The sequence below is a fragment of the Glycine max genome, chromosome 13, assembly GCF_000004515.6.
Source record: "Glycine max cultivar Williams 82 chromosome 13, Glycine_max_v4.0, whole genome shotgun sequence".
Lineage (NCBI taxonomy): Eukaryota > Viridiplantae > Streptophyta > Magnoliopsida > Fabales > Fabaceae > Glycine > Glycine max.
The window spans coordinates 33,204,013-33,219,937 of NC_038249.2; the positions used below are offsets into that span (position 1 = coordinate 33,204,013).

Below are 15,925 nucleotides of genomic sequence, written 5' to 3' on the forward strand. Positions count from 1 at the left end.
ACTCTTTATCTTCTTGGAGAATAAAATTTCAGCTTTCACATCTTTCAGTTAATTATACATTGAAAAACAAATCATTTAGGTTTGTTTGTTTGTTTGTTTTTTTTTTTTTTTACGGATAAGATGAGCACAATAAACAACAAACAAATAACACACGTTGTACAGTAAGAAACCAAGAGGCAAAAATGCCAAACAAAAAAGGTTGGAATATAGCTTCGGTTCCGAAGCTTGTTGTGACCGTTGCACCGTACCTAGAGTTTAAAATGCCCCTTAACTCAACACAACAGCACAAACCACATCATTTTCGCCATTCTCTGATTTCTCTCTCCGATATCCAAAGAATCCAAAAAATGGTATCAAAAGTGAAGAGAAGCCCAGTGAAGTCCATCAAGGACCTCCGCAACAGCAACAACCACAGTAACCGTCGCTGGCGCAGGAAAACCTCCATTAAAAATGTAGTGGCGGCGTCCTCCGCCGGCCTGGCCACCATCCGCCGCCGCATCACGAAACTCTTCTTCAAGATCGCGCACCTCAGCACCAGCGCCCACAAGAAAAAAGCAACCTCGTACAATATCCTCAAAAAGACAAAAACAACAACCGACGAACACGAACAACTCGACAACATTCGCCGAACCCTCTTGTTCGACGACACCACCACGCTCCTCCCTCCGTCGTTCTCCCTCCGAAAAACGGTGTTCCTCGACCTCGACGAAACGCTCGTCCACTCCCACCCCTCGCCGCCGCCGGAGCGCTTCGACTTCGTCGTCCGACCGGTCATCGGCGGCGAGCCCATGGACTTCTACGTCCTGAAACGTCCCGGCGTCGACGAGTTCCTCGAGTCCCTCGCCGCCAAGTACGAGGTTGTCGTTTTCACCGCGGCGCTGAAGGAATACGCCTCCATGGTCCTTGACCGGCTCGACCGGAACCGGTTCATCTCGCACCGGCTTTACCGTGACTCGTGCCGAAACATCGACGGGAAGCTCGTGAAGGATCTTAACGAAACGGGTCGCGACCTCAAACGGGTCGTTATCGTCGATGATAACCCGAATTCGTTTTCAAACCAACCCGACAACGCAATTCTGATAAGGCCCTTCGTGGATGATATTTTCGACCGGGAGCTTTGGAAATTGAAAAGCTTTTTTAATGAGTCGGATTGCTGTGAATGTGATGATATGAGGGATGCTGTTAAGCACTATGTCACTGTGCAGCAGCGACGTTAGATTGTTAGATTCTTTTTATAATTATTTTTATGATGATTTATTTCCTTCCTTCCTCTTAGTGAGTTGAACAATCAACAATGAATTGTTTGTTCAATGTCTGGTTGTGAGTGAGGAGGGAAAATGTCGTGTATTACTAATTCTTTAGTTTAACTTTAATTTAATTGATGTGTTTGTTAATGGCTCCCTTTCAGTTTGTTTCAACTTATGGTTATAATGAGTCTGGATCAGGTTTTGAAAATGGATAGCACACTTCCATTCAGACATGATGTTGGAGTTAAGGAGTAAGTTGTTAAGTTGCAGCAAATAATTCGTCAATGATTAGAATCCCACATTTTAAGACAAGGGCTGTTGCCAATTAAATGACCAACTATTTGAAAACTTTGTTTGGTTTATACTTTATATAGGAAACAAAGTAAGGAGGGAGAAAATTTTAAACTGAATCGAAGAACAAGAGAAATAAAGAAAAAGTTTTGAATTTTTGCTTTTAAAAAGTCTTTTCAGACAAAGTTCTCACTTTTGTTTTAATTGTAAAAAAGGTTTGAGATTGAGCGATTGAATAATGAATTGCACAATTCAATCGCACACTTAGTTTACTAGATAGAACAACAAGATTAGCGAAAAATACACTAAACTAAGTAAGTTTCAAAGATCTTCCAACCTAATAAGTCCATTTATGAAGTACGGACACTTGGATACGGCTAAAATCTAAAATCTAAAACATAGGATACAGAACGAATGAAAAATAACCAATGACGAATGAAACAGAGGGACCATGAATGCAAAGTCAGTGAATGGATGTTGTTGTGCAAAAGGGACAAATCACAAATGTGTCTATTGTGTCGTCCAGAGAGGTGTCCATTGCGTGTCCAGTTGTTTGGAGAAGTGTCCCTGCTTCCTATTCAGGACTCATTTTGGCATAATAATATCCATGTGTTAGAAAATGTGAAAGTGAATAAGAAGTTCCGAATACAATAGTGTTCCTATTTTGAAGCTGAGTTAGAGGCAGAAGGCCAGTTCTTAGATTTCGGTGTTCACCGTTACAGTATTTCATCTTTTGGCCCCATGTTATTACAGTATTTAACTTGGCAGAACCTCCCTGTTATCGAAGCTTACTTTTTTGAGATTTTTTTTGGAACATACGAAATTGAACTAGGCCACTGCTGTTACATATGGAAATCTCTCTTCTGCCGGGAAGAGAAATCGGATCTACCGAAAATTTGATGCATTCTTTTGCCACCTCATTTTTTACCCCAGTAGTACTCTTGGGAGGAAGAAACACTAGCTTTGAGCATTGGTAGTGTGAAGGTTGGTATTTTAAAGTAAAGTACATCTTTTCCGCTCATTAGTAGATTTGAAGAATTGTAGTCTCATGTAGCATGGAAAATTTCACAAACGACTTTAGATAATCCATTACAGGGAAAATCCAGCTCACCAGCCATTTTTTTGTCCCCATTTTATAATCTAAATTTATTTCAATGGCTTTTAAGCTCACATGAGTGACCTGCACCTGCAAAAAAAATCAGAAAGATAACCACAAATTCTGTTTTTTAGAGTATACTGTTATATCTACTCACCGGGGCACCTTTTGCACTATTAAGGTATTTCTGAACATGAAAGATGCATGTGAAGAAATTAGCATGACATCCCTGTCACAATTTGTGACATTTTACCCTGTTTAAATTCTACCGTGCTGATCCACTAACTGGTAACTGGAAAAGAAAGTTTAGGAAACACTGTAAACAAACTGAAGCTTTTGATGCAACTTATTATGGATTTCGTGAATACAATGAGATTGAATCAATTAATCTCTCTCAATAGTTTTCATATCAACTACCCTGTCACAGTAAGCCTCCAGGCATCCTTAAAACAGACTATTTTATTTTTTAGCATATTGCTAAGTGAAGATCAGTTACAAAGATGAAAGAATATTTTCAATTCTCTGGTGTTCAGTGAAAGTTGCAGCTGGTAGATTACATAAGCCACTGTTGTCTCCTTTATTTAACTACATTTTTAATGCCATAGCTGAGTTACTATACATTACTGATAAAGAGCAAGAAAAAAAATTCCTGCTCACAGAGAACATACGAATTTCTCCAAGAAACACAGTGGGGATAGGAACATACTATTTATGGAGCATCAAAGATTGGACCTTTTAAGCTATCTTAGACTTAGTTGTCTCCCAGATGGCACCAAAATTCAGATTTCAGGCACTGTGTATATGGATAAACATAACCTTGTTTATCATAAAGAAACTGGGTTTTGAAGTTATGATGATTCATTCTCAACTATACAAGGAAATAAAGGATCTATTTTATTCTTTTCTAGTTTATGTATCTGTTTTATTGTTTGATTTGTGGACTGATTTTTGTAATCACTAATAAATCATGGTTTGTTCATTAATCATCATCTTTGCTTCAATTTCTAGTTCAATTTCTTCTAGTGTTTCTTTTTTTTGCCTTGGTAGAGTTCCCTACATGCATTGATGGGTCAACTTTTTTTCTGATATACAAACATCGATTCTGCAAGATGCGGTTCCTTATTTCAGATGACAACTCACATGGTTCTAAATTCTAATACTTCAATTGTGTTTTAGGAATGGTAGCTTAACAGGAAAAGTAAATTAAGCAACCACCTTAGAGATGCTCTTACTCCTTTCTTCTACAGATGACATCTGCGTGGATTTGACCGTATATCCATGTTTTCAGAAAGCACCTATCCTAGTATCTTAAATATCCATACCCAAGTCAATTACTTGCAATTTTGTTAAACAAAATTATTATTTCATATCATAAGTATAACGTGTCTTATTGTGTAATGTTGTGTGTCAATGTAGATCACATCTCACACTATTTATAATATAAAAAGGGAATTAGTATTGATTACAAGATCAATCAATTACTGATTAATAGGAAATAAAATATTCTAATAATAAATATAATATCAGGAATAATATCAAAACATAATCTCACAGGTATAAAGATGAAATTGCTAGATGGTCGACCAATGATGCTCTGTTAATGGAGAACTTCAAGAATGACGACCTTGCAAAAACATTGCGCCATAGACATGAGGGAAAGTATTTCAAGTGGCGACAATAAGGAGTTAGAGTCTTCAAGTTTAGTATGTGAATTCTGAAAATTAAATCATTAAAACAGGATTTGTATGCCGTGACCATAAAATTACAGGGACGTACGAGTAATACTCCATTTGGTTTACTGTAATGGTGACCACTTCTTAAATCTAAGAAGTAATGTATAATGCTCAAATCTGACATGTTCTCTCTCTCCATTTGGTTTGACATTTCCCGGCTGTTTCTTGGCATTGTTTGTTGTGATCATAGCTGGTTTGTTGTTAGTTTGACTATTATATGAATCCTATAGCATACTGTATGAATCTTTTCCAATGGCAGTATAGCATTGGGGAGGGAGTTTTGAAGGTGCTTGGCTTCACCAGCCTCTTTAGTTCTATATACAATTCTGTGTTATCTTTCCCTCCATTTCCAGCTATTATCATCTGCCACTCCATTAACCTTTGTCTCAAATGAAGTCTAGTCCTGCTAGCCCCTAATCCTAGATACAGCCTGTACTTTCCATCTCCATTCCCAGATTACACTTTCAAGTTTTTGAAACTCTTGATTTCTAATTTTTATGTTGTTTGAATCTTCCAAATGTTGTTTTAGGGTGTCTTAAATCATCTCTAATGAATAGTTTCCTTATATTTTTTAATTTCATGTTTTGTTTCCTTATTTAATTATAATCAGGACTCAGGAGTATACCATTGGTATAGTACTATAGTCTATAGTCAGAGCTTAAGTGCTTCTTAGCCTTTTGGATCACATCCTTCACACCAATATAAATATAAATTTTTTATTCTCAGTACATTATAATGAAGCATCTCAATTAAAAATTGATAAATATTAAGCTCATTTTAATGAAGCTATTGCAATATTCAGTAGCTTGCCAAAAAAAAACATCAGGTCAGAAGACAAAATTACACAACAAAAGATCAAATGTATTCATCTCCTGTGATCTCTATCCTAAGCATGATTCCAATCTAACAAATCATAGATCGAATCAACAAAACAACAACAATTAGAGTTACAACAAGACCCCTCCAACATCAACTCATGATTTCTTTCATACACAATGAGAGTAAAAATGGCAGCTTTGGGAGGCACAGATCCCAATGACAAATAGGAGCAAAACATAATGGGATCTCACCGGATCAAGCTGCAAGAGTAAACCTGTTGTGGCAACCTCCACGCCTCAGATTTGGTGAAACACATGTCATCAAGGACCTCACTGGTGCACCAGCTGCACTTTGAGTTCTGCGAGCACTGAGACAGCGCCACCAACTCTCCACACTTGTTGGGGTGCTTAGTGTTCCTCGACTCAAACAGGTGCCGAGTTGAAGCATCCTTGGAAATTCTAGCGCCGTGAGAGGGTTCCAAGAGAGAAGCGTGGAGGAGAACGAGAAGAAGAAGGGTTGGCACCAAAGGGAAGGGTTGGCTGGGGATGAAGAGAGAGAACGCCATCAATGAAATGAAAAGCTCCAAGTTTTGAAGTTGGTAAAGCTCTCAACACACACACACACACACGACAATGAAAAAAATATAAAAGGAAAAGAAAAGAAAGCCTTCGTGTTATATTTGACGCATAATATTGAAATGTTTTTTACAAAGCCAAATTTTCTACCACTTTCCCCGGTAAATGTCGATTTTTCTTTTGACGTGACCGGTAAATGTCGTCGAAGACAAGAAACGTTGTTTTCAGACAATAAAATTATACATTCCATACAACGACACCGTATCTGTTTTTCTGATGACAACGAAATAGTTTATAAAATACTAGTTAAGAGTTATAAATCGTAAAATATAAAAATTAAATTAAAGTATTGGGATTGAAAATATATAGTACTAATATTTGGAATTTTTTTATTTAATATATATTTTTATTAATAATTATAATAAGGGTATAACATTTTTATTGTTAAATATGTAAACAATAAAATCGTTGATGAATTACCACTTAATATAAAGACTTATCATCATGACAGCTGGACTTCAGTTGAATGTATAATGTATTTATTTATGTAATTTGTTTTTCTTTACAATCGTATACGAATTTAAAATTAGTATTTGTTTCAGCATGTGTAAAGGTGTAATTGATTGGCAAACTCTGGCTGGTCAAGCACAAGCATAGCAGGGAATACGTCATTTCCAGGAGTTTCTGGTTGTTTCTTCCTCTGTCACAAGCCTTGCAGGCTGCAACGTTACTTTTTTTCGTCTTCTGTTTAGATTTTTATTTTGAGTTTGTTTTTCTATTAGTTTCATTGTTTTTAGAATTTAATTTTCACTTGCTATTAGTATGTTTTTTTTATAGTGGTAGCCAATTAAAATTTATTTAAGATAGTAACTTTTAAAAATAATTATTATAAAAATAAAGTTGATTCAATAATAGTTTGAAAAGCTTTTACACACATTTTAATTAAATTCTTTCTCTTTTTCTTAAGAAAATAATGATAAATTTTCTTAGTATGTATTTAATTTATAATCCCCTTTTTAAGAATGTAAGAATGTAAATTTCGTTTATATTTACCGGGATTGTTTTAGTGATGAGGAACGTTAGATAATATATAAAAAATGATATATAAGTTTATTTGAATAAAGAAAAAAATCACAATCATCTATAAAACTAATAAAAATTAACAATTAACATTTAATTACCTAAGAAAACAAAAACTAATATTTGATGGTAAAAAAGATAATATATATATATATATATATATATATATATATATATATATATATATATATAAGATCATAAATTCTAACTTTATTACTATTATAGTATAAAAAATATTAAAAATTAATTAATATTTCGACTAAGTTCATTGGATTTGAAGTATTGGCGGTTTTGATTTCCAGGCGTATTTCAATTTTAGCTTTTAAAGATATTTTACTGGATTAAGAAAAAAAAAAAGATGTTTAAAAACTTCCATTGAGCTCAATTTCTAAATAACTTTAGACTTTTGGGTCTGAAATATTATTTATTTACCCTTGTAATTTTATCTTGAAGGAGAACTTATAGAATCAACAATACTCTCACGCAATCATATTCAAAATGGATATGAATTCAATCTTTATTAATGGGATGAAATAAAATAAATGATATATATTTTTCTTTTAATATCAATCTTCTTTTTTAAAAAATATATTTTAATATCAACCATTAAAAAATAATTTTTTTAAGTTGTTTGAAAAAATAATCATTAAATTTTTTTTTTTGTTTTTAGTCATCGTAATATGGAATGTTTTCGTTGAATAACTTTCTAATTTAAAAATTAAAAATTTGGGGGAACTCTGTATATGTATAAGATAACAAATTAAAAATTAGAACGACGAGAAGAAAGTCGAAAATATTCAGGGTTTGCACGCAAAGGAGACGTAAAAACCTCGGGGGAACTCTGTATTGATAACACGCCATTGAAGCTCTAATTCGAATTCCATCACAGACCCTTTTCGTTTGTCCTCTCAAAGTTTTGTTCTTTTGGCCTCGAATTGATATTCAGCGCAAAATTTTCTTTTTGGCTGATAATATATGTAAACAGTATATGCACATACATGCCCTATTTTGGTCTTTGTTTTAGGTGTTCCAATGGAGGGCAAAATCTTGGATTCTCAGAATCAGGTTAAATTTGTGGAAAATTTATCTGCAAGGGTTTCTAGTTGCTCCCTTGGCGACAAGATATCCTATTCCGATTCTCCTCTGGTAAATTTTCTCCTTCCCTAATTAGATATGCACGTGTTTTTGTCTGGGGAATTGGAAATTTCTGCACTTTTTTGGATTTTTGTGTATGTGTCGAAATTGGCCTTGCATATCTTTTTTATTGGGGGGTGATTTGATGTGTTGAAGTTGCATTTAAAAATGAAACTGGAAGAGAAAGAGGAATAAGGGAACTATTCCTGGATCATTTGCAGGCATTAAATTATAATACGTTACTTTAAAGTTAAAACAATATTGATTTTCCCCTTTTGAGACAGGTTGTAGTTTGGTGCTCTTTGGTTTATATGGTTGATTTGTTTATTGTGCTTGATATCATTGACAGGATGATGAGGTGGATGGTCGGAGGAGCAATTGTGTTACTAAAGAGTATTGTGATTCGTTTTTCAATGATAGCACTGAAGGGCATTGTATAAATTCTTCTAGATTATATCTTGAATCACCCGAAAAACAAATGGAAAAGAATAACGAGGACATGGAGTCTTCAGCTAATCTTCAGAAGCGGGGAAAGTACTTCTATTATGATACTCCACTGCAAGAAGATACTGGAGTTTGGATACCAGTTTCTGTTCCACCAATGTTGGAAGATGATCACAAAGAGTGGACCAAAGGTTTTCACTCAAATGGTGGCTATTTTCCTGATGATGATATGGGATGGAATCAATACGTTGGAGATGAAAGGGAATTGACTATGTGGGATGTGCTAGCAGAAATGTTACTTGTAGCTCGAGGAAAAGTGACTTCTTTGGCATCGGGAGATATTCATACATGTAATTTTTCATGGATATCCAGCCATGTGCTTGAACAAGCTTGGAGAGAAATGGCACAAACTCTCACAGAGGCCAACTTTGGTAATGTAAAGGAACTACTGGAAGCAGAGCCTCCAAAATGGTTAGCAGATAGTGCTGCTTCTTCTTGTATGCTTTGTGGTGTGAGATTTCATCCCATCATGTGCTCCCGTCATCACTGCCGGTTTTGTGGAGGAATATTTTGTGGTGAGTGTTCCAAGGGGCGGAGTTTGTTGCCTTCAAAATTCCGAGTTTCTGACCCCCAAAGAGTATGTGATGTATGCTGTGTCCGACTTGACTCTGTGCAGCCTTATTTGATGAATCATGTAAGTAATGCTGCTCAGTTGCCAACCCATGACCTGACAGATCTGAGCACTTTGAGATCGTGGATTAATTTTCCTTGGGGGCAGTCTATGGAATATGAAATTTACAAGGCAACTAACACTATCAAGGCTTATAATCAGGTATTATTTCCAATCGTTGAAGCAGAAATCATGAATGACTTGTGCTAATTATTGTGGGCTTGACATCTGTGAAGAACTTTCTACAATGCTGATCTGAACTAGAAAATCCATTATAATTATCCTGTTATTTTGTTCTGGATTCTTAGTTTTTTGTGAAGTGCATTGTTCTAACAAATAATGGTGAGCAGCTGGGTTTTTTTATTAGGGACTGATGTAGTGACATAGATGAAATCATGAAATGTTAATCTAGTATTATGTGGGTGGAGTTGCTATGTAATTACTTGGTAACAATCAAAGATTCAGCAGCTATGTTGATTGCCTGTCTCCCTGACCCTAAACTGCATGTCACACAATTGTAAATTTGATTCTCTCCCCCCTCCCCCAAATTGTAAATTTGATTGTCTTGGCATGATTGTGGTTTGTCTTCGTATCTGTATATCTTCTTGATGTTGGCATCACTTTGTAAATTTTAAGATTAAAAGTTTAGGTTCTTAATGATATTATACCAATACAACATATTGTGAAGAAGTCTGCTGTTTAAATTTTATGTGCTGAAATAAGTTTTACTTCATCTAGAATTTCACTTTTGCAGATAGGTTTTCTAAAGCCGGAGAAGTCAATTCCAGATGCCATTCTAAGACAAGCAAAAGGCCTTGCAATTATCACCGTGGTCAAAGTAGGAGTGGTGGTTACTTATAATATTGGAACAGGACTTGTGGTTGCACGTAGGGAAGATGGTTCATGGTCTCCTCCATCTGCTGTTTCCACCTTTGGTGTAGGGTGGGGGGCTCAGGTGAAGTAACTAATCTTAAACGATATTGGCCAAACAGTGCAATTACTAATGACTTTGCTTATGAATGACTATGGATCAGTTGCCAAAAATCTATCACTATATGCTATACATACTGCTTCCGGTCAACTGTAATACCAGAACATTTTATTTTGTTGGACTCTAGAATTTAATAGTAACTTCTGGTGAAATTTACAGAAATATATATTATGCAATAGCTAAGTTTCCACACAGATCTTCATTTTAATATTATTCTGTTTACTCCTCAACTGTACCAAGCACTGATTCTGACTTCCTACTCCATACATATGTAGTCTGTCTCAAGGTTTTACTGATATTTATTTGTTTCTATATATTCTGAAGTGTTGATTTATTTATTTAACCACATAGGCTGGAGGTGAGTTGACAGACTTCATTATTGTTTTGAGAACAAATGATGCTGTCAAGACATTTAGTGGCAATATGCATCTTTCACTTGGAGCTGGTTTGAGTGCTGCAGTAGGCATTGTTGGTAGGTCAGTTGAAGCTGATGTTCGAGCTGGTGATGGTGGCTATGCTGCTTGTTATACCTACAGCTGCAGTAAAGGTATGTTTCTTATTTGTGATCATCTAGTATACTGAAACCTTAGGTTTTGCAACAGTATGCAACTTGATCTTTTCTTTTGTTATTCAATGTAAATATTTCTTAGTCTGGTAGTTCAACTTCAATATACTCTGTAGTCTCTGCCTATAGGATCATTTGACTCTTTTTTTTCTATCAACTACCAATGAATATATATATTTGAACTGGAATGGCTGTAAACTTTTTCAATTTTGTTTGTGGAAATTTAGTAACCGAAGATGCTATCATTGTCATAATTATGTAAGTATTGATTTGTAGATAAAATTCTTCAACAATAGATACACGTGCAGCTAATGTTCCACTCTTAAGTGAGCACAGTTCAGTAGAAGGTTTTCTTGAGGGTGGAAAAGGGGAGAGGAAAGCATAATCTGAGACTAACCTTGACTGCCAAATCCCATTTGGCATTGATGTAGCTCAACTTCTTAATTAATTGCTTGCTACAGAAAATATGAGAGCAAATAAGCAAAGAATTCTCTCTTCTATTTTTCATTTTATCTTTCCTCTTCATATAATCTTCAGGTATTTGTGATCACATGATGGTTAAAATTGACTTAAATATGGAACCCATGGAAGGCTGATTGGGACTTGGTTGTTTCTCACTGAAACTTGTATTTTAGCAATTAACAAGCATGCTGCAATTGAATCTCCAAAAGCCAGATTCGCTCATAAACTTTTCAGATTGATGTTATGAAGTTAATTGTGTAACCTTTATATCCCAGAATTGAACTTAATGGTTCTTTGTTCCATTTGGAGTTTTTGCTTAGGTGACTCGAGTCTGATCTGTTTTTGTTTTAGGGTGTAATGTTTGACCACTATAATACTACATGCAGGTGCATTTGTTGGATGTTCACTTGAAGGAAGTATGGTGACTACTCGCACACAAGAAAATTCCCTTTTCTATGGCAGCCAATCTATTACTGCAACAGATATACTTCTTGGCTCGTTGCCTAGGCCACCTGCTGCTGCCATTCTCTACCGTACACTTGTTGATTTGTATTCGAAGTTTGATGATTAATTGAATGACTCAACATCTCCTTTCTCCCTTTGGACATTGGCGTTAAGGACATAATTTGTACAGCTGCTAAGTCACACTCATTGTAAATGTTCATTGTATCATTATTTGTCTTGTAAATATGTACACTCCACGTTGACCAAGATGGAGGGATTGGTGACCTGCTTTAAGGTGAATTTTATTTGGCTAGAACTGCCTTTGATGATTTTTTGAGCCTCAAAAGTTCCTCTACTATATTAAATGCAATAAATTTTTTTATCAAACTATATTTTGCATTTTAAATTTTCAATAATACTATTCGTTATGCATTTGCCGACATTGTAAAAAAAATGCATTTGATTATATTAATAATTGTCTCAAGGTAGAGCTACTTTTAAAAAATAATAGTACACTTTACTGGTGTTCATTTAACAGCACCAGATGACCTATTAAAAATGTTATGTTTAAATTTAAAATTCCTACTAAAGCCACATCCATCGATGGTTGTTTCTTGTGTACCAAAAGTCACGATAAAGACGTGGTATCTTATTCATGGACATCCATGTCCAATGGTTATTTTACCACAAATAACCCATACAAATATACAATCACTGTATGTTGACGACCTTGAAAAAGTAAAGTGGCATAGACAAATGGACCCAACCAAAAGAAATTACGATTGAAGAAAAAATGTGAAAAAATAGGAAGGGGAGGGGGGCACAAAATAGAGTTTCCAATTCAAATGTCCCACAATTTCTTTCTCCTGCTCTTTTTGACCAAGTTGAGGAGGAAACGAGGAATGATCTTCTTAAGGTTCCTAAGCAAACTCCTCAAACATCCTTTCATGGCAACATATAGAGGGAACTGCACCAATGCAAATATACAGACAGGAAAGAATGCTGCAGCATAAGTCAAAGTTGAAGTCCATTTGTTCTTCTCTAACTTGATGTTGATCAGAACTGTTGCACTGAATGATAGCATTGTTGTGGCCATGGAGAAGAACAGCAAGGCAAAACCTGCATTCAATTTCCGTGGGAGAGACTTCCGAAAATCCCACATCTCACAAGGTGATGTGAGGATTGAAAGGAACATATTCACCGAACCCAGTGAACTTACAAGAGCCACAATATCCATAATTGTGAACACCAAGAATATAGTTTCATGAAGAAATCTAGGGAAGCCATTGCCATCTGTGCCTCCGGGGACTGTGTATGCCGCGGCAAAGACAACAGTGGCAACAAGAACAGCAACTGCAGAACATGACTGAGCAGTTTCTTTTATCCATTCACGAGCATCGCTGAGCAGTGCTTCATGCTTTTCCATAAAAAGTTGCTTTGCTGTTTTGTTGTATTTGTTCTTGTGAATGGTGTAGTGATAAGGGAGTCTCTTTTCTATTCGCTGTATAAGTATGAATGCACAATATGTAGAGATACACACAGAATAGATTGTAAGCAATGACTACTGTAGTCTTTTTTACTACATTTTTTTTTGCAAACTTTAATAACTATGTGAATGATGTTTTGCAAAATCAAGGTTTTATAAAGTTAGGACTAAAATAATGGTAATACTAAATACTAAAGTGAGAGTATATATTGTGTCAGCAAGGTCATTTTTATTTTTCTCTTGAACACATTTACTTTTGTTATATGATTAGAATTAGAATATGAATCAACACATCAAAATTGTGAAGTAGGAGGAAACTATTTATCAATATCATTTCTCATAATGACAAAATATAATGTGATACTTACATCGAACCAATGCAACTCCTCTTGCAATTGCATAGCAAAACCCGGTTGGGAACCCCCTTGAAATTCTGCAGTGTAGTGAAGGACAGTGTTATTTTCCTTGTCTATTTTTCCAGCAAGACTTCTCACCATTTTCAATTTCTTTAAGATTTGGTAAATTTTCTTCTGGCGGTGTTTGACAGCCATGTACAATATGTTCTGCTCGTCGTCACTAACATGCTCAATTGAATGAGGATGGAAATGAATTATTACTTCAACAATCTCCGTAATTCCATTGCAAGCAGCCATAAGCAAGGGGGTATAAGTTGGTTTCCTTGCACCCTCTTGTTCCCCTTTTATTTCTTTAGACTTTCCTTCTTGTTGTGATCTCCCCATGGAAACTGTTCTATCCCTTGCTATAGCAGTATTTCGCCATGAATAGTCTTTTGGTGCTAGCAAGTTTACAAGTTCCTTTGCTAAATTATGCATTTCCTTTTTCCTCCAAAGTTTATCAATCTCTTCCCATTCTGAACATTAACAAAGCATACAAGAAACACGTGAAGGAAAAAATAATGTCCAAACAATAGAAATACTTTTTCTTTGAAGAAATGTATCATGAATTTGCACCTTTGGCCATAATCTTCCACATGGTGTACCACATCCATGAAATAGCTGCAACTTTTGGAGATATATATTTTAGCAAGAGCATGAAAGAAGTTAATCTTTTTTATAACAATTATACATAAATGATTATGACTTTTTTTAAAACTAAATTTAATCTTAATCATTTTTTTAATTAGGCTTAAATATATTTTAAATCCTTAATAAATTATCAAATTTTGTTTTGAATTTCTAATGAATTTTTTTTTGTGTTAAGTTCTTAATGAAATAAAAATTATTTTTGATCTTTATTATTTATTTAGTCCTTTTAATATATCTATTTTTTCATTTTAATCTTTATAATATTTTGCTCATTTTCTATTAATCATTTTAATCTTATACCAATATTATTCAAAATTGATATTTATGTTTTAACCTATCATTTTATGCATACCTGATAGTTTCCTTGGAGTTGTAGGTGGTTCATTTCTACCTGTCTTCCCGCCGCTTTTCAAATGTTGTCCTTCTCTTGTATTATGCTCGAGCTTCATTTGAGTTGGAGATGGCTCATTTTTGTCGTCCTTGCCACTTTCCAAATCTTCCTTTTTTGACGTGTATTCCTTATTTTGATTGTAGTATTTGTGATCTTGAAAGTTAGGAAGCACTATGTCACAATATTACAACTATGTATTAGCATAACTTGCAATATAACTTAAACTAGGAAATTGCTCATCATCATTCGAATCCACCGACACTTAGATTAGAATCCAAAATTTTAATTGGTGATCACATCAAAGCAACTGAAATGATAATTATAATTTAAAACCCTTCTTAGAACACACAAGTACTTTTGGTCTCCTAGTTAGGTATTACAATGGTATAATTTTAGTCCATCAAGTTTTAATTGAACCAATTGAATTCACCATGTATCATTCTATTAACAAGATTAATGATATTGGGTCTATTAAATAAAAAGGACTAAAATTGTATAATTACAATATCCAAATGGCCCAATTGACTCAATTAAAACTTTAGTAGAGATTAAAATCACATAATTATGATATCCAATAACCAAAAGTACAATTAAGTTTCCTCCTAACTTAGGATTTGGATGATAAAGTGTAATAATAATTATTAATTTTAAAAATTAATATTAAAATTGCAATTAATTTAAGTCTCTCTCTCTCTATATATATATATATTATATAATATGTATTTGATATTATCACAATGCTGACTTCTATATTTTTTAATCAACGAAGCACAATTTTTGGTTTTGGATGTAACTATACAAGCTTAATTTTGAATATGTGTTCCTTCATAAAATTGATGTGTTTTTATGGGTATATGCATGCTTTGTTATTCAAAAGCCAAAATAGCTGGCAGAGACATACAAAGGTATATGAAAATTTTCAAAGGCCCCATTTGGGTTTGACTTTTAAACGTAGAGGGCATTTTTGCTAGCAATTGCAGAGTTGTGAGTTCATTGTCTTCCTTTTCATAAGCGAGGTGCTCATATCGTTCCAATATCCATAAAGATGTGCAGCAGCCCTATACACAGCGGTTGTTTGTGATACGCAGCAATGGCTCATACTGCTGATCTGGGCCTTCTTTCTCCTCGTGAAGCGGCGTGTTCCCCATGTCGTCCTGCAACCTCAGCACACGCTTGATGTCTCCCTGCCACAGTGTGCTGCGTAGTGAAGAGGAGTCCTCTCATGCAAGTCAATTTGCTTGTCCAATAAATCCTTGTGTTTCTTGAAAATTTTTCCCAAAGCTTCCCATTCGTATCTCTTGGCCATTATATTTGGCTTTTTCATTTTATCAATTAAGCTCATCATCTCTAATTTCTTTCTTTCTTGCTCCCTCATTGCTAATGTCTCCTTATATCATGGAAATTAATATATTTTCATCAGCACATATGCCTTGCTTAATTGCAAGAATAAC

The 15,925-nt window shown here is 34.8% G+C and overlaps 5 protein-coding genes across 5 annotated transcripts; 2 read left to right on the top strand and 3 right to left on the bottom strand.

Annotated features, from left to right (window-relative positions):
• Window positions 1-278: 278 nt before the first annotated feature.
• On the top strand, window positions 279-1,388 carry LOC100799408 (probable C-terminal domain small phosphatase). The gene has a single exon (XM_003541638.5). The coding sequence runs from the start codon at window positions 348-350 to the stop codon at window positions 1,215-1,217; it is 870 nt and encodes a 289-aa protein (XP_003541686.2). The 5' UTR covers window positions 279-347; the 3' UTR covers window positions 1,218-1,388.
• Window positions 1,389-5,074: 3,686 nt separating this feature from the next.
• Window positions 5,075-5,814, bottom strand: LOC100781567 (uncharacterized). The gene has a single exon (NM_001254713.3). It carries the CDS (start codon window positions 5,749-5,751, stop codon window positions 5,434-5,436), a length of 318 nt encoding a protein of 105 aa, NP_001241642.1. The 5' UTR covers window positions 5,752-5,814; the 3' UTR covers window positions 5,075-5,433.
• A 1,790-nt stretch (window positions 5,815-7,604) lies between these two features.
• On the top strand, window positions 7,605-11,880 carry LOC100813648 (uncharacterized). Its single transcript, XM_003542932.5, has 5 exons — window positions 7,605-7,987; window positions 8,325-9,251; window positions 9,844-10,044; window positions 10,432-10,627; window positions 11,494-11,880. Exons 1-5 carry the CDS (start codon window positions 7,874-7,876, stop codon window positions 11,676-11,678), a joined length of 1,623 nt encoding a protein of 540 aa, XP_003542980.1. The 5' UTR covers window positions 7,605-7,873; the 3' UTR covers window positions 11,679-11,880.
• A 105-nt stretch (window positions 11,881-11,985) lies between these two features.
• Window positions 11,986-13,170, bottom strand: LOC121172650 (ankyrin repeat-containing protein NPR4-like). Its single transcript, XM_041008306.1, has one exon. The coding sequence runs from the start codon at window positions 12,975-12,977 to the stop codon at window positions 12,393-12,395; it is 585 nt and encodes a 194-aa protein (XP_040864240.1). The 5' UTR covers window positions 12,978-13,170; the 3' UTR covers window positions 11,986-12,392.
• Window positions 13,171-13,354: 184 nt separating this feature from the next.
• LOC100799943 (uncharacterized) lies at window positions 13,355-15,622 on the bottom strand. Its single transcript, XM_041007942.1, has 3 exons — window positions 15,541-15,622; window positions 14,436-14,645; window positions 13,355-13,908 (listed from the first exon to the last, which is right to left on the bottom strand). Exons 1-3 carry the CDS (start codon window positions 15,620-15,622, stop codon window positions 13,355-13,357), a joined length of 846 nt encoding a protein of 281 aa, XP_040863876.1.
• Window positions 15,623-15,925: the final 303 nt, after the last annotated feature.